Here is a 24630-nt window from a genome sequence, read left to right as displayed (position 1 = left end):
ATGGCTTTTGACCTGGGCGAGCGTCTGCAGCGGAGCAACAACCGCTTCCTGACCTCCATCCACAGCATCTTGGAGCAGGTGAGGGCCGCGCTCACGCGCTCCCGGCCGTTCGGCGGGGGCCGTTGGCAGGGGCCCTCGTCGCTTGCCTGAGGCGGCGGGGAAGCTCTGTCACCGGGGCGGCCGTGCAGCGTGGGGCCTTCCAGGCTGCCGCCGCCGCCCTGCCTTGCTCCTTCCTGCCTGTCTCAGGAGCGCGGTCTCCGCTTCTCCGGTTTCTCTCGCTGAAATGGCGTGTGGCGTGCCTTGACCGGGCGGGGCCGCCCTCATGCGTCCCTCTGACAGCTTCTGGAAGGCCGCTAGGCAGAGCGGCCCTCTGCCCACCTCGCCTTAGGCTGTGACAGCCCTTTCTCCTCCCCTCCTTTCTGACGGCCTGTTAAGTCCTGGTGTGTCAGTACTGACGGGTTCAATTTCCTTTCTGTGCATTAATTTGCAGTGGGTGACATTGAATTATCTTCGTTATTTAATTATACGTGGTGTCACAAACTCCTATTCTTACTGGCTGCTAAAAGCAGCTGTCACCCAAGGCCTTGTGGAGCTTTGCAGTTTGTGCTGAGCCATGCGCTCCTGTGCCTTGGCATGAGTAAGCTGGTAAATATCAAATACATCCATAAAACTTAGATCCGGGATTGCCAGCATTAAATAAGTGACTTAAATATAAGTCCAAGTTGTGCCCTTAACTCAAGTTAGCTAGCATTAGATGAGATATTTTCAATGAAACTACAGAAAGTGGGACACTCCCTCCACAAATGCTCCTTACTTTAGAGCCATTTTGTGTTAAAGATGTGGGAACCATATGCTTCCATCCAGAGATGCATGTGTTTGCTCAGGAATGTCAGCTTGGCTGTTCAGCGAAATGTTTTGTGCTAATGTCTAGGGACTGTCTTAAGGGTAGGTCTGGTTCTAGAGCAGTTTTCTCATCTAGCATTAGATTGGATATTTTTGTATGTTGTGAACTGTAGGTCTATGCCAAGTGGCTGCTTCAAGAAACTACCGAAGTTTACAAGAAAATCTGCAATGGAGTAACTTAACCACTTATGAAAACTCTGAAGCCCCATTTTGTCAGTGGCTTATTTCTTGAAACTGACTGACTCACATACATGCTTAAAATGTGTTTCCTCTAGGAATTGGTATTTCCACAGGGCTGACTTTTAACTTCAGCCAATAAAACAATATACTGACAATTTCATGGTTTGGTCAAAACAAAGTTGTATAAAAACAATACTTAAAATGCCTGTTAAATACATTGTTTTAATCAATTTTTCTAATCTTTAATTGTCCTTTTTACTTAGTATAATCATCCTTTTGAAGATGATTTACTCATTTCCATGGAAACTCTCACTTATGATACACCTGATGGTAAGAACCTTAAAGTTTCAATATTTACATACAGTATATTTAGATTTAGTGAAGCGTGCGATGAAGCGTGCGACTCTTGACAGTTATACAACATTTCATTGCAACAGATATTGAATTTTTGTTCACTTACGTATGTCATTTCGTATGTAAACTTCAATACATGCATATAATACCTGGAGAATTTATATGCATCATATTAGTCCATTGTGTGCTCTGTTTTAGACAACAGAAAAATGTTACTAGCTAAATTCAGGATAACAATGGTTAATATTTGGATGTGTCTTGTAAAAAGAAGAATCAAAATGGAGAAGACTGAGGAGAAACAAAGGAATGGAGGTATTAGCAGGAAGTTGATATGCATGAATAGGTGTTATAACTTCATCTCCTCTTAGTATTCTGAAGGCTGCTCTGATAAATTTTTGTTATGTCAAGTGTCAGGGTGGACTGGGTAGATAGTCTCTTTAACTTTTCACTGAATGTTCATGTGGTTAGCATAAATCTGTACCACATTATGCCCTGTCATATTTTTCCAGTGTTTCATTATAACTGGTAATCCATTATAGAGTTGATAATGCTTATGGAGAGCTTATTGTGGAAAAAACCTTGTTGTAAATTACATTGCTCAGGGGGACTTGTGACTTAGTACCTTGTGGCTTTACTGGGAAATAACACGTTCTGATAGTTTTTATCTTCACTGAAGTGAGGATTATGATATGTAAATGACCATATCAGTTCTCATAAAGAAGAGCTTACTGGACATACACATGAAGTACTACCACAGTATCAAGCCCAATGCAATTGTTGCACCAAATATGATTTACTTTTTAAAGGCTTTTACAGACTGGGAAGTTTGCATTTTATAGCATTTAATATATATTGTCCATCGAGAGAGGGGGAGGAAGGAAACATGCTTACAACACTGTAAGACAGTCTTTGAATTTTTAAAGGCTTGGTTATGGTTTTGGTTTAGTAACCTCTATTCAATATGGAAATAATATGGATCTCGGTCCTTTATTGCCTTAATTATGCCTTTAAGTAACCTCAGGTACCATGTAGTCCACATGCATTAAATACGATTTAAAAAGGAAAATAATTGCTTTTTTATCACCTCTTCGTAGCATCTGGGGCTGTAATGCTCTTTGGATTTTAGCTCCATGTTGTTAGATTCAGCATATGAATTATTTTTTTTTTGCTTGACTTCTCGATTAACTTGCAATTACAAAATTTTCTTGGTTTGTTTTTCTCTAAGTTTTTGTTTCAGCAATTCTATTGGAGACTGTTCAGTTTTGATAATGTTTTGTTACTATGTAATATGTTGTTCCTAGATGTTTGTGTTTGTTAGAATGATACTCGGTATAGATGGTGTTGTAAGAAAAGCTATGTTTATATTGATATCTCTTCTTATTTCTAGGACCAAAACAATGGACAAAAGTGTCAACCAAAAAGCTTAGGAAATGGAAGAAGGAAGTATTTCAGGTATCTAATAATATAGTCCTACAATGCAGTCAAAATGTAGCGTGTTTTTTTTTTTCATATATAATATAAAAAAATGGACTGGTAGAGTTTGTAGTCCTGAGGGATACGGGTCAGGCAAAGAGTAAAGTCAGGACCCTGAATTTTAGGAAAGCAAAATTCCAGCTCTTCAAGGAGTTAGTCATTAGGATCCCCTGGGAAACTGCCCTCAGGGACAAGGGAGCAGAACAGAGCTGGCAGAGCTTTAAGGACACTTTCCATAGAGCATAAGAGCTCTTGATCCCCAGGTGTGAGAAATCAGGAAGTAAGGGCAAGAGACTGGCATGACTAAGTCAAGACCTGCTGGTCAAACTAAAGCGCAAGAAAGAGAGGCAGTAGAAGCAGGGAGAGGTGTCCTGTGAAGAGTACACGGAGGCTGCCCGGTTGTGTAGGAATGGGATCAGGAAGGCCAAGGCACAGCTGGAAGTGAACTTGGTGAGGGATGCAAAGAATAACAAAAAGGGCTTCTACAGATATGTCAGCCAAAAAAAGGAAGATCAAAGGAAGCATACCCCTGCAATGAGTAAGACCGTCAAACTGGTAACAAGAGATGAGGAGAAGGCTGAGGTTCTCAACAACTTTTTTGCCTCAGTCTTCACTGGCAAACTCTCTTCCCACACGCCTCAAGTAGATGCGACCACAAGGCAGGGACTGGGGGAGCAAAGTCCCTCCCAATGTAAGAGAAGATCAGGTTCGTGACTACCTGAGGAACATGAACATACATAAATCTGTGGGACCCAATGAGATGTGTACCAGAATCCTGAGGGAATTGGCTGGTGTAGTTGCCAAACCACTCTCCATGATATTGAAAAGTCATGGCAGTCAGGTGAAGTCCCCAGTGACTGGAAAAAGGGAAACATTGCACCCATTTTTGAAAAAAGGTAGAAAGGAGGACCTTGGGAACTACCGACTTGTCAGCCTCACCTCTGTGCCTGGGAAAATGACAGAACAGATCCTCCTAGAAGCTACGCTAGGGCACATGGGGGACAGGGAGATGATTTAAGACAGCCAGCATGGCTTCACCAAGGGCAAGTCCTGCCTGACCAACGTAGTGGCCCTCTGTGAAGGAGTGACTACATCAGTGGACAAGGGAAGAACTACGAATGTTGACTACCTGGACTTCTGTTAGGCCTCTGACACAGTCCCCTACATCCTTCTCTGTAAATTGGAGGGATATGGATTTGATGGGTGACCTGTTTGGTGGATGAGGAGTTGGTTGGATGGTCACATCCAGAGGGTAGTGGTCAATGGCTCAATGTCTAGATGGAGATCGGTGACCCTGGAAACATTCAAGGTCAGGTTGGATGGGCCTCTGAGCAACCTAATCTAGTTGAAGATGTCCCTGCTCATTGCAGAGTGGTTGGACTAGATGACCTTTAAAGGTCACTTCCAACCCAAATTATTCTATGATTCTACGTAGATATAGGAACATATTCTAGTCTTCCTGTGCCATATATTTGCAAAAGGTATTAATCAATTAAGTCAACATCTGCTTTAAAATAGAGTTTTAGGATAGATTAGTTAAGACTGTCAGATGAGATGAACTAAAATATATGACCATTTACCAGTGGTTAACGCTGCTGGTGAACCTAGAAAAATACCTTTTTTTTTTTTTTTTAAAACAATGCTGTCTGATGGGGACGCGGACTTTTGGATCCCATCAGACTGTTGTCATTGAAGTTAACATGCATTGAATCAATTTATCTTGGTTCAGGTAATAAGCTTTTCAATTCTGAAGGGCTTACTGATCTTTAGACTTTTTTTTTCTGTAAAATAATGCGAGAGTGATTAAAGTATCTTTGCAGTCTCAGTACTCGCCGCCTGTGTCAGGCTAAAGCCGTTACTGTTGTGGGCATATGATCTGAATTTTTTATTCTGAATATTTATATTAAACAAGCAGTTGCCTGTTTTTCTGTTTCCTAAAATTCCCCAAAAGGACTCAACAGTGAATTTCATCAAAATCCCAGTGTGTTTCATGTAACTGTCAAAAGTCACCTTGCTGCTACATTCCTAATATCTGTTTAAAAAGCGAAGTTGTGGTAGTGTACCTTGGTAGTTAACACAGAAGCTGTTCTGAACCCCACAGAGTGAGGGGAACGAGGGTGGATTTAAAGAAGACAGAAGAAGGGCTGTATTTCCCTTTCCTTTTCTGCTTCTGGTAATATCTTCTGTGTCATCTACTAAGCATTGCTGCAGAATTTTACAGACTAAATCCATTAAGGACTGTAAGAGCAGTTCTCTTTCTTAGCCTCTCATATGGGCTCAGGTAGCTGTAGCTTATGTTCTTGTAGTGATTTTAACAGCAACAGTACGGCAAGAAGTGAATGATCAGGTAAGTTTTACCATGTATTTGTGGCTTTTCTGATCAGGCCATAGGAAACCTGAAGGAAACTGAAAGGTTATTTAGGAAGTGCCTAGTTGTGAAATATACCAAAGTAAACAAAAGCACTGGTTAAAATACCTTTACAATACTAAGATTCTTCTGACATGGCTTTTTTTTCTTTTTCTAATTGCAGTGTAATAGAGGAAGTCAAAGGAAAGCAGGTAAAGGTTTTGGTTTTTTTTTTAAAAAATAAGTGCTATAAATTATCTTATCAAAAGAGTCTTGACTTAATAGAAGACATCCTGGTTTTATGCCAAACTCTTTAGGATACTTGCTGTTTTTCTGTGAGGGGAACCACTCAAAAAGCTAACAGTACTTACGTTCATAAGTATTGTGAAATGTAGTTTAAAATGTTTAAGATCAGTAAATACATTATACTTGGGTTTGGTATCATTACAAGTTGATTAAAATAATCTCCCCTCATCAGTATGCTTTTTGTTGTATTTGTCAGTTTTGTCAGATATTCACTGAATCTAAAAATTCCAACCCTGACTTACATGGATGTACAAGTGGAGATATTAGGAAGTTGCTAGCTTTTAAAAAATAACTAGATAAGTAAGCATATTAAAAAATCTGTGTTAAAAGAATCGCATGAAGTTGCATGATGAGTTATCAAAAGTTTAGCAGATTATTCTGTATACCGAATGAATCAGACTGCCTGCAGGAAAAAGTAGTGTATAGTTATTTCATTAGAGATCAAGTATCATGATGGAAGTTAAATCAAGACTGCACATCGAAGTGTAGCTCTTGTACTACTTAAGGAGTTGTATGACATCTGAAGTTTTTCTCATTGTTCTGAAAAGGATGTGTGTGTTACAATAAAATATATTTTTCTTACTGGGATAAATGATGGGGGGAAATTATGATGTGTAGTACAGCACAGGTATGTTGGGCTTTATTTTCTGAAGGTTTTGAGGTGGGATTTTTTGGTGTTGCTTAACTTATGATATTCCTCCAAGAAACTTTTCTGCTGAACATCTGAGGACAAAACACCACCTGTGTCCCTCACCCTTTACAATCCCACAAAAACATTTGTCCATATAGGGTTCAGGTATAGACTGTGAATCAGAATGATATTAAACTGTTGAGCCAGGGAATAAGAGTCTGGTACAAAAAGATTCACGTGGTCCAGACCTTTGCCTCTAACTTTTAGAAAATATGTGCCGATGGGTCTGAATAGTACAAAAAATGACTGGCTACAATCTGCAGTGAAACTCAGAAAGCAAGCACCTAGCAGTTAGTTGTTTGTTTTTTTAAAGACACAGTATTTGAAGTTTTTTTAGAAGTAATGTTTTGTTAATCTGTGTTTTGACCTAAGGTCTAAATGCTTTAGTAGTTCTTACTGAAGGAATTTACTTGGGGGTTTCTTTAATGCCATGGAGGCTTGATCTAATTAAATTCAAACTTAGTGTACTGCATTACAGATAAGGTAGAAAAGCAGAAGAATTGATACATTACATATTTTTTCCAAATTTTAATATAACTTGAGCAAAGTCTTTATTATTTAATTATGTTTTAAGTTATCCTAGGGAAGAAATACTTAACTAAATATTGAAGGTGTGGGAAGAGCACTAGTGTTGACAGCTTTTGTTATAAGGAAAAACCTGCTTTTTACAGATTTATATGTATTTATATGCTATAAAAGATAGAACCTCACGGATTTTGTTCAATTTAAGCAAATTGTATCTTGCACTGACTTCTTTTATTTGGAATACAAAAGTACATGGAATAAGCATTTGAACTGTCTGGTCGTGGTTGGTCTTACCTTTAAAAACACCTCAAAACACACACCAAAAAAAAAACCAACCCAAGAACAACGAAAAAAAAGGCTAGCTGCTTCTGGCTATGGATTATTAAACCTAATGTGCAAATTTTACTTATTCTTGTTCTATACTTTTATGTGGGCCTGATATGTGTTTTCAATTAGGATATATAAAGTTCTGTGCTATGAATTGCGAAGATTTAAAATATCTTTATAAGACCCAAATACTTATTAATTAACTCCTTCCCTTGGAATATAACTTATGTTATTTTTTTCAACTTACAATTCTGGATTTTGCTAGAATCTATTTTTACTATTTGGATAAAAAGTCCAGTACCCCTATGAAGTTTTCCTGGGTAAAATGACAATTTTTTAAGTGTTGATTTTTGGGGTTTTGTTGTGTGTTTTTTTTTTTTTTAATATATGGCAGTAATAAAAGTTAATGTATCAACAGTGATAAAACTTGTGGTGGAGTTCTTTATTTTGTATTCAGTAGTAATTTGACTAGCTGGAGTGAGTCAGAAAAAGGAAAAAATTCCTAGAGCCCCTGGTGATAGGACTTAAATGGGGAGGGGGAGTTGGGGAAGACAAGAGCTGCTGTGCTGGTTTCAGCTGGGATAAAGTTAATCTGTTTTTTTTTCTAGTGGTTGCTGTGTTTCAGATTTGGTATGAAAGGAATGTCAATAATGCATATTGATTTTTAGTTGTTGCCAGGTGATGTTTATGTTTCTCAGGACTCTTATCTAGATAAATAAATATTAGAAAAGCTTTCTAAATGTAAACATAAGAAGTCCTGAAATATCTTTCTTAGAGATTATGGAGTTGCTCTTAAGAATGGGTTAGACTTCTCCTAGAGGTGAGTTAGGTATACTTGTTCATGCTTTAAAACGGAAGAAAGAATAGATGACATCTTTAGGTTCCTTTCCACATGCCTTAAGTCTTTAGAACACTGGAAATCTTTAGATGTATTATTTAATAGTGCCAAGCATATTAAGTGTTTATAGAAGTAAATAATACATATGTGCCTGAGTTATGTATGAGAAGTTATCTCAACATTTAACCAAAAAAGTAAATCACCTGTGATATTTGACAATTTATCTGGAAACAGAAATGTAGAAAAAAGCAAGGACAACAAATTCTTCATTAAACAGAAACTTTTTTAGTGAGGGTCTTGAGTAGGGTAAACATATCTGCTAAAGCACGTGTATTACTTTTATAATTTAAGTCTAAGTCACATTGCATCCAATTATGAGATGTTGCACTACAGCCTTAGTATCAGCAGAGTTGTACGTTTAGAAATATAGATCTTCTCTTTTGGGAAAGATTGAATTTCTGTGATTTTATGCAGTATTAACTCTAGGTTTAGGCGCTAATTTTTATATGCAAATCATAATCATATACACTGTATACTGACTTGAGAAGTTGTATCTTTTTATAGATACCTCTTTAAATCTAAAAGGCGATGGTTAGAAATATAACTTTTTTCAGCAATATCAAAACAGTTTTCAGTCTGAGTAATTTTAATAGCAACAGTAACTGCTTAGAGGCACAAAGACTGTGGGTGGGTCTATCTGTGCAGGAAGACAGGTTTTGGAAGTCTCTCTTACCAAAAATCGTTAAAAAGATGCAAGAAAGGTTTGGAGCACTATCCTCAGGCTTCAGAACTTAGTATTTTTCTTATTCTTTTCAATATATGCAAAAAAAAAATGCACAAGAAGCTTGCTTTTGTCTTCTTTTTCCACAAGTGAATATCCCCCGATAAAGGAACAAATTGTATTTTTTGTGGTGCTTCGTGGGTTAAGAAGAAAACATGTAATGTGGTAGATCTGCATCTCTGATCAGAATTAGTCTGCCATATTTGACTAGGATGTTGTTCTGTTGCTTGTCTGTTCTTTGTTTCAGTCCTATGTTCTCCATTTGTTAAATATTTTTCAAAACAAATAAGAGTATATATGAATGAAGAATTAATGAGTTCAGGTACAATATTGATCTGTGATCTATCATATTAAAATTTTTTTTTTTTCCCTCCTATGCATGCTCAGATATGTCAAAGCAACAGACCAGTGATTTTGAAGATGAACATTCAACAATGCATCGGGTATGGATACCACATTGCATCTACTTTTATAAAGCCTCTTTGGAAAAATGTATTTATGTAGTCAAAAGCTAAGTAATTAAACATGAGCAGGTGGTCCTGTACCATAGCTATAAAATTAGATTTTTAAGATCTACTAATTGCTGAATTGAATTATTTTATTCTCCTTAAATAAGTACTTCTGAAAATATCGAGGGCTTAAAGTATTTTCCTGCAGTTCTTCAAATTTCAAGTATCTTATTAAACAATTGCTTTATATTTCCCCTCATGTAGTTCCCCACATGTAATTGCATTATTTTATGAAAGATGTGTATTTATTTACCAGGTACATGTTTGTGTAAAATTAAAATTGTCATATTATGATTAATGTTGATCATCTAGTATACTTTCCCTGACTGTTACCTCCCCTGATAGATTCTGTGCTTTGACATGGTGATGAATTCAAGCTCTGGACTTCTATATGTGGTGGTCTAATATATTTTGTGATGGTGGATTTATGCATTTTTTTATTATTTTTACTATGTCCCTACTCACATTGTTTATGTGGTAGGCTTCACATATGTTTCATATAATTATATATCCTTCCATTATGATATTTGGGGTATCGAATAACAGCCTTGGATTTCATCTGAATTCTACTCTTCTTTTAAGTTTAAGGGAGATAGAGCAGTTGGACATAAGCTTTAAGCCATCAAGTGTCTTTTCAGTTAAGCAATATGTGCATCTAACTTTTTTAATTATGATGTGCAGAATCTGTGGTCATATGGAATAACTTCTTTTGACTCCTTATCTTCTTAAGGAGAAAATATTCAGCATTTAAAGAGTGATATCAGCCATCTCACTGGTCACTCCTAATTATTTGTTCTACATAGATGGTAGCTAGGATTGTCTCACTTTATTGGTGTCATTTTAACGCACAATACACTGATTTTGTGATTGAGCTGGACAAAACAGACTTTTTTAAAAGACATTCTGAAGAAAGTGATGTTAGATGTAAATTGTAACCATTTAGAAAAGGCTCTTTATGTATATAAATGAGCTTTTTATGCAACTATCAAGACTTCTACAAAATAGAGCAAAAAACTATTTGAAATATATATAGGTTGTTTGAAGTAGGCAATTAGAATTGTTTAAAGTGGGCAGTTAAGAAACTTTTCTTATACATTGGAATACAGAGAAAATCCCCAGGACATACTGATAAATATTGGGTGATTTGAATTCATCAGTCAAATGGTTTTTTGCTCTTGTTGTATAACAGCTTTTCCTTGAATTATTTGGCTGAATATAGAAGGGCTGGGAAGAAAATAGTTTTCCCCATTGAGTAACCAAATGTGAATGAAGACAAATTAGTGTACAGATTTATTAATAAAGATGGTGTTATTTGGACATAGTTTGTGGAATGTGACTGTGTTTGTTTCATTACCACCACCACCACCCCCTTCCCAAAAAATTGAGCAAGTAGTGAGAGCAGAAAACTCTACAGACTAATTAATATAACTTATGCTACTAGGTTTTAAAATTCCTTTCATGTGCTTTTAAGGTATCTCCTGAGAAATCTCGTGTGGATACATCTGACATAGGTGGGTTTTTAAATTTACGTTTTAGCTACCGTTATTTTAAACATTTTGAAAAAGATTGCAAATAACTTTTTCATAGTTTTCTGACATAGTAGTAATAAATTCAATACATGTTCTGTACCCTTTCGGAAAGTAGAGAATAAGAATAACAAGAGACTGAGGTACTGGTAGTACTGTGAAATCAATATCCACATTTTAAAATCTCATTTCTGAATCCTTGATAGGTTGGAAAGATAATGTGGAATATGTTCAATTGTCTCTTCTTAATAAAGAAAGGAACAGCAAAATTAAAACTTTGGCATAAGTGGCAATAGAAGTTTTATTAATAATTAGAATATATACATTAATTTGTAGTGGTCTGGTAAACATGGATATGGCATTCAGCTGCAACAATACATCTTCAGTAGTGTTTGTAGCAGTTTCAGCATCAGTCTTGTGGCCTGTCTGCAAAGTTTTGTGTGATTTTGACCTTGTTTTCCCAAATAATTATTTGATTGTATTAGTTAGTGATAACAATATCTGAATGAATGTCTTTAAAATATTTAAAACTTGTATTACTCAAGATCTTTTGATTCTTGTGCATATAAAAACTTACTATTTTGCATAACTTAAACTATGGCTAGGTGGTAACCAACATTTAATGATTAAAACAGCAGTTGCAGGAAAATATGGTTAGCTAGTGTTTAAATACTCTGATATAAATTAGGTGCTTCATACACATAGTTATTTCCAAGGCAGATGATTACCTCTCTGTTGAGGGAAAACAGAAAAGAGCAATCTGAAACTTGCCCTCCTGTCATTTGAGGGGATAATTTCAAACATCTATTTGAATGATAAAATAATTTCTGCAAATTTAAAAAATGTGATTTTGTTTTTTCTGAACCTGCGCGATGAAATACAGGAAGGAAATTTCAGAAGCATCTGTAGCTTAGTTTCTGTAAGTGTTCTTTGTGTCTTTTGCACTCGTGGGGATAAATGAGTGATGCAGTTTAGACTCTGGTATCTTCATAGCAGCATACAATAATATTGATTATACACTCCTCTTCCTTCTCTTGTGAATGTTCTAGGAAGAGACTGGAGAGGATTTATAGCAGACTTGTTGAGTCCCAGTTATCTTCAAATACAGTAAGACCTAGAAACTAGTTTCTTAGAGATGTGGGGTTGGATTCCTCACTTAAAAATGGAATTCACTTAGGTGTTGTGGGTGTTTTTTTTTTGGTTTTGGGTTTGTTTTTTTCTAAATATCTAAAAGGTTAGTAATAGGGCATGCTAACTGTTAAGAAAAAGCATATCTTTAGCTGCTTTAGCTAAAACTTTAGCTTTGGCAGGTTTTTTTCAATTTTTAGTATTCATACAGAATGCTTCACGCTTCTCAGTGAAGCCAGTGTTTCTTCCAGATATTATAAGGTATTTTTATTCTAAAACTATGCAAGGACTATCAACAGCAAGCACAGATAAAGTGAAACAGCTCTCACATGTATTGGTCTGCCCCTAGTAGGGAAAATTGTTAGGTCTACCTCCTTTGGTTTCACAAGAAGTAGCATGGCAAAGTACAGTGATATCTGAACGATTTCCTGTGTCTATTACTGTCACAGAAAAATTAGTTTATTTGGAGAGAAAGGGGAAAGTTCAATCTGAATTGTATATTTATTTAAGAGTATATAAGTTTATAAGATCACATCAAAGTCAAAACTTAAAATTCACAGTAACGCCCTTACTAACATGTTCATCTTTTAAACAGGATATAATCTTTTAGGTGATGATAGTGTATCGAGTACATCTCCAGTGAAATAACTTTCTGTATTATAGGTCAAATTTTCCAGAGAGAAAGGTGCGAGTTTTCAGAAATTTTTTCTCTCTTCACTTGTGGAACAAAGGTGTTCCCAAGTTTCCCTTTTGGCCCTTAAAAACACGTTAAGGTTCCCTGGAGAAGATACTTTGCTTTTTCCGTGGTCCTCTGCTAATAGTTAATGTTCTAGTAATTTGAGGTATGACTGAAAATACATTGAAGACATACTAAAGTTACACTTCTATGAGGTTTGACACCTAGAAGAGTATTCAACTTTTACACAGATCACTTCATTCTATGATACAAGCTATTTTCTGATTATTTGTAACTAGTGCAATGGAGTTGACCAATCCCAAACACTGGAGTTGTTACCTTTATTTCAAGAACCTCCCATTTTTGTAGCAGTCTGGTCGTCTCAGTGACCATTTAGGGAGCAGTTTGCCAGTTTTGTGCCCAATTCTACTGGAGGAAGAAGAGTGCGTGGTAGAAAGAGAGTATCAGCTGTTACAAGAGAAACTGGAGGCTGAAACTTCTAGATTAAAATATTGATGTTCTTACTGCTTCCTCCACTATGGATGCTTAGTAACTGTTTTCCTGTGGATAAAGTGACCACAACTTTGTCTTCCATTAGTCATGTGGGAAGAAACTTTGATAATCTGACAGGTATGGGTTTCGGTTCTAATAAAATAATCCTACTGGGGTCAGGTTGACTGTCAAAGCCAACCCTCTTCTTACTCAACATTTTCACCAGAAGATGCAAAATTGTATTGTCTCCCACAAGGATAATATTTCTTTCATATGTGTCTTTATCCTAGCTCTATGGCAGCAGCTGTCCACAGAGCTTTAGGTGGTGATTGCACTGACAGGGAACAAAAAAGGAAGATGGGATTAGCTGGAAAAGATTTTCATTCTGTTTTTAGTAATTTAAGAATAGCATGAAGAGGCAGTGATGTAGTAGGTATCATAACCAAGATGATTTTTCACTCATTGGTTTCCTTTTTAGGATTATTCTCCTCTTTCCCTCATTGTGGTGAACACAATTGTGGGAGAAAGATATAACAGGGAAATTTAGAAATCAGGGCTTACAATGCAACCACAGCTTTTATGATCCGGCTACATCTAGCAAAAGAATGGTTTTTTTGCATTCCATTCACAAAAATACTCATAGAATATCTAAAAATTGAGTTGGAAGACTTGGGATATTTAGGAATGTAGTGGGAAATAAGTGGGAATGATATATAATGAGTAGTGAATCTTGCAGGGCAATGCTTTTGAAAATATTTTACTCTCTGAAATGGTTAGCATAAAACTTGAAGAACTGGTTACAAACAAGTTATCTTCACTCTTCTTTGTTCCCCTCAAGTCACTTATGAACCTATAAACTATGCTTTTCAATTGGACTTAAAATCGAAAGGTAATACAGATAGAGTTTTAGTGTAGAAAACTGTTTTCTAAAATGAAAACAGTTTAGTCTATAACTTATACAGTGTGCTTTTAAAAATATTTCCATTTTGGTTTTGAGTCCAACTAGATTTTATTTAGTATTTATCTTCAAATTGTAGATGAAGAAAGTGATGCCGATATAGCTTCAGTAAGAAGAAAATTTGAAGACATTCATTTCCAGGTAAAAACTTCTGATATCTAATATAATGGAATAATCTTGTGTTCAGTAGAAACAATTGAACTATTTGAATAGCTTACATGTGTCTGATGAGTTGATGCACTGTCAACAGAAGACTCTAATCCGTTTTAAAAAGAGATGTTCAATAAATTATGTCATGAAGTCCAATATGGAGTAGTATTATGTCTTGGTATTGTTAGTATACCAGAGAAAGCCATACAATGTGTTGCATAGAACAGCCAACCATGAGAAAGGCTATTACAAGTATGGAAAAAGAATAACCAGATGAATCACAAAAGTGAAAAATCTTATAAAAATATGATGATTCACCTGAGAGTCTAGCATAAACAGATAACATGATTTTTATATTTTTTTTTTTTTTTAAAAAGGTAAATCTGAAATAGTGACTACCATAACAAAAGCAGACGAATTTTCTGCTGTTTTTTCCCAAACTAGATTGTGAGTATCAGGAGTACCCAGAGTAGTTACATTGATGAAGAAAAATACAACATGCACTTTGGTGTGAACAGCCATTCTAATCCTGTGTTCTGCTTGCTCAAATACAATTACCAAAATTTGAATTTACTTTCTTTACTTGTTTAACATAGTGCTAGGCATTGTCATTTCTCTGACAATAGCTAATACAAACTGCTTCAGAGAGTTTCACTGATGAAAAATGTTTGCCATTTATCACCAAATGCTTTTAGATTTTGCATAGAGGTGCATTACAGAGTAGACCTTAATTTGTATATGAATTCATGGGATGTTAATAATACATGTAAAAATTTGCAGCCGTAATTACCAGTGCTTTGCAACCTAACATTAGGTTAGGTTTTCCTTTTTGGGTTTTTTTTTTTTTGTGTGTGTGTTTGTTTTTATCCATAAGTCTTCTGAGGCAGTGTGCATGCTTTTCCCTGCATCAGTAAACTAGCTAGTTATCTCTTTTTATATGTCTTCACATACGGTTCCTTCTCAGAGTCTTTTTTTCTTCTTGACATAAAATGTATACATTCAAAATAAGTTTATGCTGGTTCAGTATCCTCATCTGAATAATACTAGTTTGAAACAAATCTAAGTAATGTGGTTGGGTTTGTCAATGTCAGAAAATTCTATGTGTTTTAATTAATTCTTTTTTTTTTTTTCCCCTCTAAGAATCTGTGTGTAGATGACGTGAATAGTAAAGAGAATGTAAACATTCCAGTGGATGTGATAGTACAAGATTATGCTAGAAAAATTCCCAAATGGATTGCGGTAACGTATTCCTCCTGGTTTACATTATTAGCTAATTAGAATAAAATAAGAACTCTAACTGTACGGTACAATGAATTCTAATACAACTTCTCTGCTGTTCCACCCTTGTTCCTCTCCTGCTTGCTGTCTATGTAAATATCTTAGTATCTCAGGTCTCAGACAGCAACAATTTGTAAGACACAGAGCAGATAATTTTTTATTTTTTTTTACTTTTATACTTTGTTCTTTGAACCCTCGTGCAAGTTTATCTTCACTTCAGTAAGTTTTCTGAAAAACTTAAATTTGAGGTTTGTAGAGAAAAAAGGAGTTTTAGCTTTATTTTGGTTTTGGGGGTGAAAGGGATTAGGGGCAAAGGGTTATGGTACAGCTGGAGTTGCCAGAGATGTATACATTATCTAGGTATAAATCCCCATTTTTGGGAAAGGGATTAAAATACATAATGTAGAAGTTGCAAAGATGATAAATAACTTTCTAAGATTTAACTGGTAACTCTTAAAAAATGTTACTTAGGTCTTAAACTAGACTCTTTCCTCCTAGTATAAAATTTATGAAGCCCCTTATAACCATAACTCTGTACAGGACCTAGTAGAGTAATGACCTAGTATATTAAGGAGAGCAGGACTCTTCACAAATAAGGTTTTGATGTTACCTTTAACATGCAAAAAATTCAGGATAACAGATTGTGTCTCTTTTTTTCTGTTTATTTTTCAGATAGCACCTCAAGGGGTGTCAGAAAGTCTTCATTTAGCTTCACCAGTGCAAGAACTCATTGGTACAACTGAATCTTTTGGGTGTTGGTCAAATATGTTAGTTACGAAATATGTTTTTATTAAAATTTTTTAGAAATAATTAATTTATTGAAAACACAGGGGCACTATTTATCCAACTGAAAAGTTGAACAGGCTGGATTATTGAAGAAAAGTTAGTTTGCTTATGGCAAAATCTATTTGAAAAATAGAAATTAAGTAACTTGTATATGTAAAAACAGCTTTTCTTAAATAGCCTCAGGAAATAAAATGCATATTTATAAAATTCAGAAGCATTAAGCTTAACTAAATGAAAGCATAATTTTTTTGAGTCTCCTTATTTTAAATTCAAGGAATGTATTGAATGGCTTTTCATCTTCTGGCAACTGACACTTTGCTAGTAAACTTTCTTTCTTCAGAAGTTCTCCAGACTTGATGCAAACCTAAGACAGACTTTTGATGTAAATATTTGAAGCCTAACAACTACAGAAACCATTCTTTTCGGTGTGCTTTTCAGCAAGAAAAGCTGCACTGGCACTAGCCAAGTACAAAGCTTTTAAGTAATCTGCAAATACAGTCGACAAAACCTGCAGGATAAGGCTGTTCCTCCTGGTCAGAAATCACAAAGAGCAAAACAGTCTGCCTCTACAATGAAAATATTTTATATCTATATATTAAGCTATTTTAATTTTTTTTTTCCAACACATTTCATTTGTCGTCTATAGTCTGTTAATTCAACATAGTTAGGAAAAACTGTTTAATTTTTTCCTAATGGATTATGTTAATCATCCATTTAGCCTGGCAAAAAAGCTTAATGAAATATACTATTACAGTAAGAAACAATTGCATTCGGCACAGGTAGTCTAAGTCATGTAATAGATTACTAGAAGTGCCCTAATAGGTTTGGGTTGTGTTTTTTTTTCTTTTTCTAGTTTTGTTTTGTGATTCATTTGAGGGTTTGTTGGTTTTTTTTTGAATAGGCAACCAAGCTGCTGTTTTCAGAGAGAATGTGGAGTTGCCAAATAAATGTTCTTCATCCAGACCTCTACAGTTACAATTTTCTGGTGTTCCCATTTCACCAAATACAATAACTATACCCAGGCATCGACCTTCTCCAGAACTGAATAAAAGTTATGATAGTGTCTTGGAAGAATACCAGTCTGCAGATGAGACATGCTCCTGGAACAATGTAACTCTTGCAGACTTGTATCCAGCAATGGTAGAGATATTTAGAAGGCTCATGACAAAGCAGTCTTGGAGAAAAGAGTTAAAATACGTATTTGGGCAATTAAGGCACAAAAGACGGCATTTTAGAAGAGCAAAGCTCAATGTCACGATAGACAAAATAAGAGGGTTCAGACCTCTTAAACTGAAGAATGTACTACCTAGCATATGCAGCAGCAGAAGTGAAGACATCCAGAATCAAACTTTCAGAAATGAGAACAGAGAACTTTGTGATGACATGTGTTCAACTAACAATTTATCTGGTCTAGTACCTTATTCTTATACTGATAAAAATGAAATCAAAATGGACTACTCTGTCTCAAGTTTAGAACATCATTTGGTATCTGGAGAAGGCCAGAAAGTCTCCAAACAGACTCTTCCTAATGTTATGGCTAGAATGGGAGAGACATTTCTAGTTGAAGATGAGTTACAGACTACTGTCTCACTGAAGAATTCAAAACGCAAAGAAAGTGAAAAATCAGCTTACAAGTGTTCCTGGCAATACCCTTTTATAATGTCTGCTGCCAGTTCAGGGTCAACAGCGCTTCATCTGGTAAAAGAGAGTAGAACACAAAAAATTGACTTTTCTTGTGGTGATACCTCAGAGTTGTGTTCCTCTACTTGCAGTTCCTATGGCAATAGTAACGTTTTGACACCTGTCACCCACGGTTCTCTTGCAAGAGCATCAAATCCTTTGCTTATAAGTCCTGAAAAAATAATTTCTCAAGGACAAATTTCTTTCCAGCGCAAACACCTATTTTCCTCGTTGTCTATGAAGCAGAGTCCTTCAAAGATGCCCCAGAAATACGAAGATGCATTTGAGAAACTCTACTACAAACTGTGTTCCAAAGAAATCCAAAAACCTTTGACATTGACCAGACCTCTTGCAAATTCACAGAACCTTGAAGAGAAAGGAAGATTAGTAAAGAGTAATTTAAGTAATTCTGTGAGGTCCATTACACAGTATGATAGAGAATTTGACAGGATCTATGAGGAACTGTGTAGCGAGACTGTTCCAAAACTTCCTGTGTTTCAGAGAGCTTCAAATTTAAGGAAATATGAAGGAATACACGTGTCTGAAACTGTAAATGCTCTTGTTAACTCACCTGTTCGAACTTTATCTGCAATTCCCAGAATTAAAAGACTAGGAAACTTTCAAAATGATCTTTTTTGTTCCCCAGTAAAGCGACTGAAAAATGTACCAGAGCTTTACTTTCCTTCAACAAAATGTCAACAGACCTCTCATAGAAAAAATGTTAATCTTCAAACCGTTGGCGTGGATTTTTTGAGCACATACAGTCGCAGTAGTCCCAGCTTGTTTGATGGTCGCAACTGCCAGAGTCAGGTACTTAAGGGCCTTGTAAAAAAAAAATAATAAATTATTGTGCACTCTTTGCTGATATTTGGAGAAGGGCTTAAAATGGATTAGAGCTGGAAGCTGTTTAAACTACTGACAGTATACTTCTGGTGCTATTTGGTCAGTAGGATGGTTTTACAGGTTTGGGGTTTTGGGGATTTCTATATTTTAGAAATATAAGTTGCATGAAGTCTCCTGGATCACGTGAGGAAGTTCACTATATTTAATAACCTTGAAAACAGTTATAAAATGCTCAAGAAAAGATTTTGTTACATTTTAACAAACCATGCCACTGGTTAAAATAATCTCAAACAGTGGTCTTGTTAATTAAGGTGTTGTCCTTCTGAAATGATGACTTTTTTTAAATTTTATAGATGGATGTGGTAAACAAATTAAGCTTTACTGGGTTCCATTGGAATCATTAGACTTGTTGATTTAAATTCTGAATCAGCCCCTTACATCCAGGTTCCTAGTAATTTCTTTTGAGGCAAGCTGTGAAATAATATCTGAGTTTTTCCACCAATGTAATCTGTTGATGCTTTGTTTTCAGGACTCTGGATTTCATGCTTCTTCAGATAAAACTTTTCTTGGTATTCCTGATACTTCCCTGCAAGGTTAGTTTCAGAGACTTTGAGTTACTACTTTCTTCAACGGGTAAACCTACAGATCTCAATAGACCACCATCTAGGTGACAGCTTGTCTTCCTCAGTAATAATTGGATATGTTTAAGTGTTCCTTTAAGTAACGAATCTATACAGAAAAGGGGTTTCTGAATCACGTGTTAACAGCTATTTAAGAAGCATTTCTGTAGGTTAACTGGGACTTTTCCTACTAACATGTTGCTTATTATCCTCTGTTTTTCTCTTCCTTTTTTAATTTCATATAAAGTCTGCTGTTGCTTTTACTTTCTGTATCTAAATGTTCAGCAGGAAATGCATAGTTTGTTAATTCTACACTTGAATAACCAAAGGCTTTTGATTGGATTCTTCAGTTTTACAAAAGCTTGCAATTGAGTTGTTGTATGGCTACTGTCACTTGCTATGGAGAATTAGATTATTAATCTGGATAAAAAGACACTTGCCAATTCAGGACAGTAGAATTTTTTTTATTTAAAAAACCAACCCAAAACTACAGTAGTTTAAGTTTTTAGATGCTAGTCTTTTAATTTCCTTAAAAATGTCGTATCGGTTAAAGCATGCTTACAACCTGAACTCTTTTCCTGCCAAGTAACATCACTAATCTTTATTTTCCATATTTTATTTTTATGAACCTTATCATCAAGATAACTAATACGTAGAGGAAAATACTGAAGAAGGTGACCTGAAATACGGTCAACTGGTACACAATAAGAAAATGGCAGAAGAAATGCATTTGTTTGCATGGTTCTTGCCTTGTTGCATTTTCATTACTGATTAATTATAAAAAATTCGATTATTTGAGATGGACTTATCCCATCTGTCTTACTTTACCTTCTTCAAATTTTAACTCGTATTTATGTATTACATTTGTTCTGGTATTAACAGTTTCTTATACTTCTACTTTTTTCTAATGGTGACAAATTATAAGCATTTGAAGAAGCCTAGCTTAACCTTTTGCATTAGAATATTTTCGTAAGGAAATTTACTCATTGAAGTATGCCAATGAAGTGTTATCCATGTCTTAAGAGGCTAATGTTTTCACAACATACTGTAGTTTATATGCTACTCAGCAGTGTTCTTACCCTTTTCACACTACTGTTTTTCATCACCAGAATCTGTGATTGCAGATGGCCACTCTGGTTGGTCTAGGGCAGTGAAGAATTACAGCTCTCCCAGAAACGCGCAGAAGTGTCACCAAAGGTAAGCGCCTTTTGAGAAAAGAAATTTCAAAAGAAATTCTTGCTGCTCTACATCCATATTAAAGGTATGGAGGTTGTTGCTTACATGTGTACTTCTATAATGAAAATAAACGTGGATACTTGGGAGAGCCCAAGCTAATCACACCTGTAGGGCTCCACACTGGGAGGCAAGTGTCTGTGGACAAAACTAGCCAGGCTCCAGCATGGATGGCCAGTGAGCTAAAGTTAGTAAGATAGCCTAACGGAACAGTTACTCTAGTCCTTATTTTGTGTTAATTATAGAGACATTTATTTTTTTGGATATAACTATAGAATTGATTTGATTCTGTCTGTGTGTTTGAGCTAACAAGTCGTCTCAGATCCTTAGCCTATGAAGAGTGCAGTGTATTGCCGTTTAAAAGGACTTCCAAAAGTTAGCTTCTGTGCAGTTGAGCATAGTTACCTGCATTTTGGCTGTTTGGAGGATATCCAAGATCTTCTCCTCCTGCTGTTATCGCTATTGGCGGTGTTTTTATATCTCTGGAAGGAGTGTTCTTGCTGGATACTGGCCTACTACACCTGTTTTCCTTAGAAAAGGTATGATTTTTAAAGGATTCTCAAGTTTCAGATCTCTTGGGTTTTTAATTGCAAACTAATTTAATAGGCAGCAGGATTAAAAAGCATTAAAAGTTCTCTAAACAGTTTCTCATTTTTATTTTCCAAAACATTTTTGACATTTTTTTTTTCCAAAAAGTCTAATTTGGCACCACAAGATATGTTACCTTCCCAAACTCTGTCAATAAATATTTTCACTGTGCTTGAGATAATCATACAAAATTTTCTGAAATGTTCAAATTAAAACTTCAAAGGAAGCCTGAATGTATTTTTAAACTACTTGTATGGAGAACTTGACCAGAAAAGAGGCTGCGTGATTTAAAGAAAAAAAAAGTTTCAGTTTAAGCAAAGCTGGAATTAAAACGTAGAGGCTTGGATTACAAATATGTAACGATATTGATAAAGATAGTATCGAGATTATTTTTTGATATGATGGAAGACTGGAGGCAAGCTGATGAGTATACAAGCATGTTTCTGTGATGTCCACTTAGCTGAGTAAATTTCTGCTCAGTTCTTGGATTCCCTCTTTTTTTCCCCCTCACTTCTTTTTCCTGACTCCATAGAAAAATAGCCCTCCATATAAGATTAGTAAGAAAGGAATGGTTTTCCTTTCTTTAATGCATGTAAGTACAGAAGTTTGAGAGAGTAGGAAATCAGGATTTCACAGAGTGCTTTCTTGCCAGCCACCTGGAATAAAATCTATTTCTTTGTTCCTTAATTAAATAAATGCATATTTGCTGATTTGTAGCCAAAATGGACTGTCAGCTGGCCAGCTTCCTTAGGCCTCTGGTGTGATATTCTTAGCCTTCTACGGTTCCCAGGAGTGAAGCTGCTCTTTAGTGGCTTCAGAGCCCTCAAGTTTTATGCCTAAGCCGTGTGGCAAAATGCTGTAGGTTGTAATGAATGGTTGTGGAAAGAAAATTAATATTATCCGGAGTGGCTTTAGAAGATGTTTATGAATGAGCTATTTCAGAAAAGGAAATGTTTGTAACTAATAAACTTTTCTTCAACTCTGTGTGACTGCTGTCCCACAGCTATACTACTATACTTAGTTGTCAGGTGTAAACCAAAATAGTTTAAAAGAAATGCTAAAAAAACTCTGCCTTTTCTTAAGTAACATGCAAGGAAATAATTGTTTTCTCACTTGTATCTTCCATGTTTAGCTATTTGTGAATAGCTTCAAAGATTGCATCTCAAAGTTTAATAGATATTTAATTTAGGTTAATGTAGTATTACTGAGACACTAAAATGATATTGGATGAAAAGTTTCCTCTCCAGCTGAAAGCACAAAGGAATGCAGACAAGGAGTCCTGCTGCTGTTCACAGTCAAGATGTTCAGATATCTTGTTTTGTCGATTTGTTTCAATTTCATTCGGTTCATCAGAATTTCAGTAAGCATGGTATTTTTGTGTAATTTACTTTATCATCGAAACAATTCTTTTCTATAGGGTATCCAGAAAACTAAGTTACGCTGATGGGAAAGACCAAAACCCTAGCAATCCCTTGGACGAATTCCTGGTCAAAGCTCACCAAGAAGCATTCATGGACTGCTACGGAGAAAATATTGATTTTTAAAGTTTGGTTTAGTTTTGGTTTTCTTTCCTCTTCTAAGAATCAAGGATGTTTTTTATATATGTAATATACAATTAGTCCTGCTTACACTTCCCTGTATTATAAATCTTCAGGAACTGATTTGTGCCTTCTGACAGGGCACTTCTTAATCATCTGGCTTCATCAGATATTGCAGGGTATCAGGGTTCCTTTCTATGGCCAAGTTCAAGTTATGTATTTACTGGTGTTTATGATAACAGAACATGGTCTGTATTAACTTTTAATCTGCTGATAAGCTTTGATTCTTAACATAGTAGTAGTAAGCTCTTTCTGCTGCATTCCTGTTTATTCATGCTTTATAGATGTATCAGTATTAAATGAAAAAATCTAAACTGGGCTGGATGATCCAAATGCCAGTATTATATGCTATGACTTGTAATATGCCTGCAATGTAATTTTAATGTTAAATTTTCTAAGTCGCTCACCAAAAATGATTATTCAATGAAATTTTATAATTTTTATTGGATTTGATAACTAGATTCTTTGTTCTGACAAAATTCTATGTGACACTATATATTCTAAATAAAAATCTATTCTGAACAGATACCTGCTTTCAACATGTTATTTCATGATTCTCAGGAGGAGTTTGCATACCTATAGCAAATACATGGGAGTGATGTGGTAGGGTCCCACAGGTTTTCATTGCTGTGTTCTTTCTTGGCAAGGAGATTGTTTTAGTGGTGTCAGGTCAAGTACGTTGTTTTATCGGCATTGCTCCTTGTCAGCTTTCTGAGCTCCAGAAAGGGGGAAAAATAAATAAACCCAACATTTTCCTTTCACTTTACTTCATTTCTGGGCAGACAGGGCAGACAGGTTTATGTTATTTTTAGCTCTTAAAACTAATTCTTGTTAAGTGTTGTTCTTGAATGGAACAAGAAGCCGGCTTCAGTGAGGTTTACTCTGTAATAAGGCAAGAACTTCTGCAATATACCCACACACATTCTGTCCCTCATCGCTTGTATGTTATGTTTCCTTCAACAACAGCCACAGAAGCTTGTCTTTTAGAAATGCTTTTGTGGCTCATTTTACTTCCTGTTCCAGACATGGATGAACTGTAGGGAATATGCTTTATGAACTATCTTCCCCTTGGATATGTTGACGTAATTATTTCCCAGTATTTCTTGATACACCAGTTCTGAGAGATTACATAAATCCATTAATGTTTTGTGTTCTAAAATAACTTAAAGGCAACCTGGAATTGAGTTTTGGACATGTTCTGATGCTAGATATGACTTCTACACAGCTACCTGAATGCAGGATTACCCAGGTAGGAAGGTAAATTTATTTAAATGATATAGCAATTGTTCATTGCCTACAAGAAAATCACTTCAAAAGAATTATAAGAGGTGTAGTTCTTGAAAAACCTTGAGATGTTGGCAGATAAGCTCATCCCAGTGCCACCTTTGTGATGCTAGCAGTAGCAAAAAATGGGAGAAAGTTACACAGCTATGTTTAGAGTCTGACCCTCCAATATCCACTTGAGTCCACTCTTCAGTATGATATAACCAAAAGTCTGTTGTTTTTCCTAACAATACTGTTTAGATGGCTGCATCTGCAGTGATTGTCAGATGCTTTAACGACTACTGGAGTATACCTTCCCACATTTAAAAAGATTTCATGCTGCTAATTGATGCCCTTTGTGTTTTGAGCTCTGTTCTTCTCCCCTTCCAAACAGTTTTACTACTTCCACCATATTTCTTCGTTTACTCTTTCTTCACTGTTTCATTGAACTGATACTTGAATCCTAAGCTTACTGTTAATAAAAATAGCTTCACACTGCTTCCCTTTGCTTCAAAATTTTTGTTAAGAATGCTGGAAAAACAGGCTACATTATTGAGACAGTATAAATGTAGACCTA

The 24630-nt window shown here is 35.7% G+C and overlaps 1 protein-coding gene across 1 annotated transcript; it reads left to right on the top strand.

The window, feature by feature from the left end:
• Positions 1-22736, top strand: HJURP (Holliday junction recognition protein). The gene is made up of 12 exons (XM_074165766.1): positions 1-78; positions 1347-1413; positions 2825-2889; positions 5192-5257; positions 5442-5469; positions 14094-14155; positions 15305-15403; positions 16115-16175; positions 17130-18718; positions 19281-19344; positions 20481-20568; positions 22610-22736. The coding sequence occupies exons 1-12, from the start codon at positions 1-3 to the stop codon at positions 22734-22736; spliced, it is 2394 nt and encodes a 797-aa protein (XP_074021867.1).
• The last annotated feature ends 1894 nt before the right edge of the window (positions 22737-24630 follow it).

Source organism: Numenius arquata, chromosome 1 (genome assembly GCF_964106895.1).
Source record: "Numenius arquata chromosome 1, bNumArq3.hap1.1, whole genome shotgun sequence".
NCBI classification, from domain to species: Eukaryota; Metazoa; Chordata; class Aves; order Charadriiformes; family Scolopacidae; genus Numenius; species Numenius arquata.
Note: the sequence above shows the minus strand (reverse complement) of the source record. Positions and strands in the feature narration are given on the sequence as shown.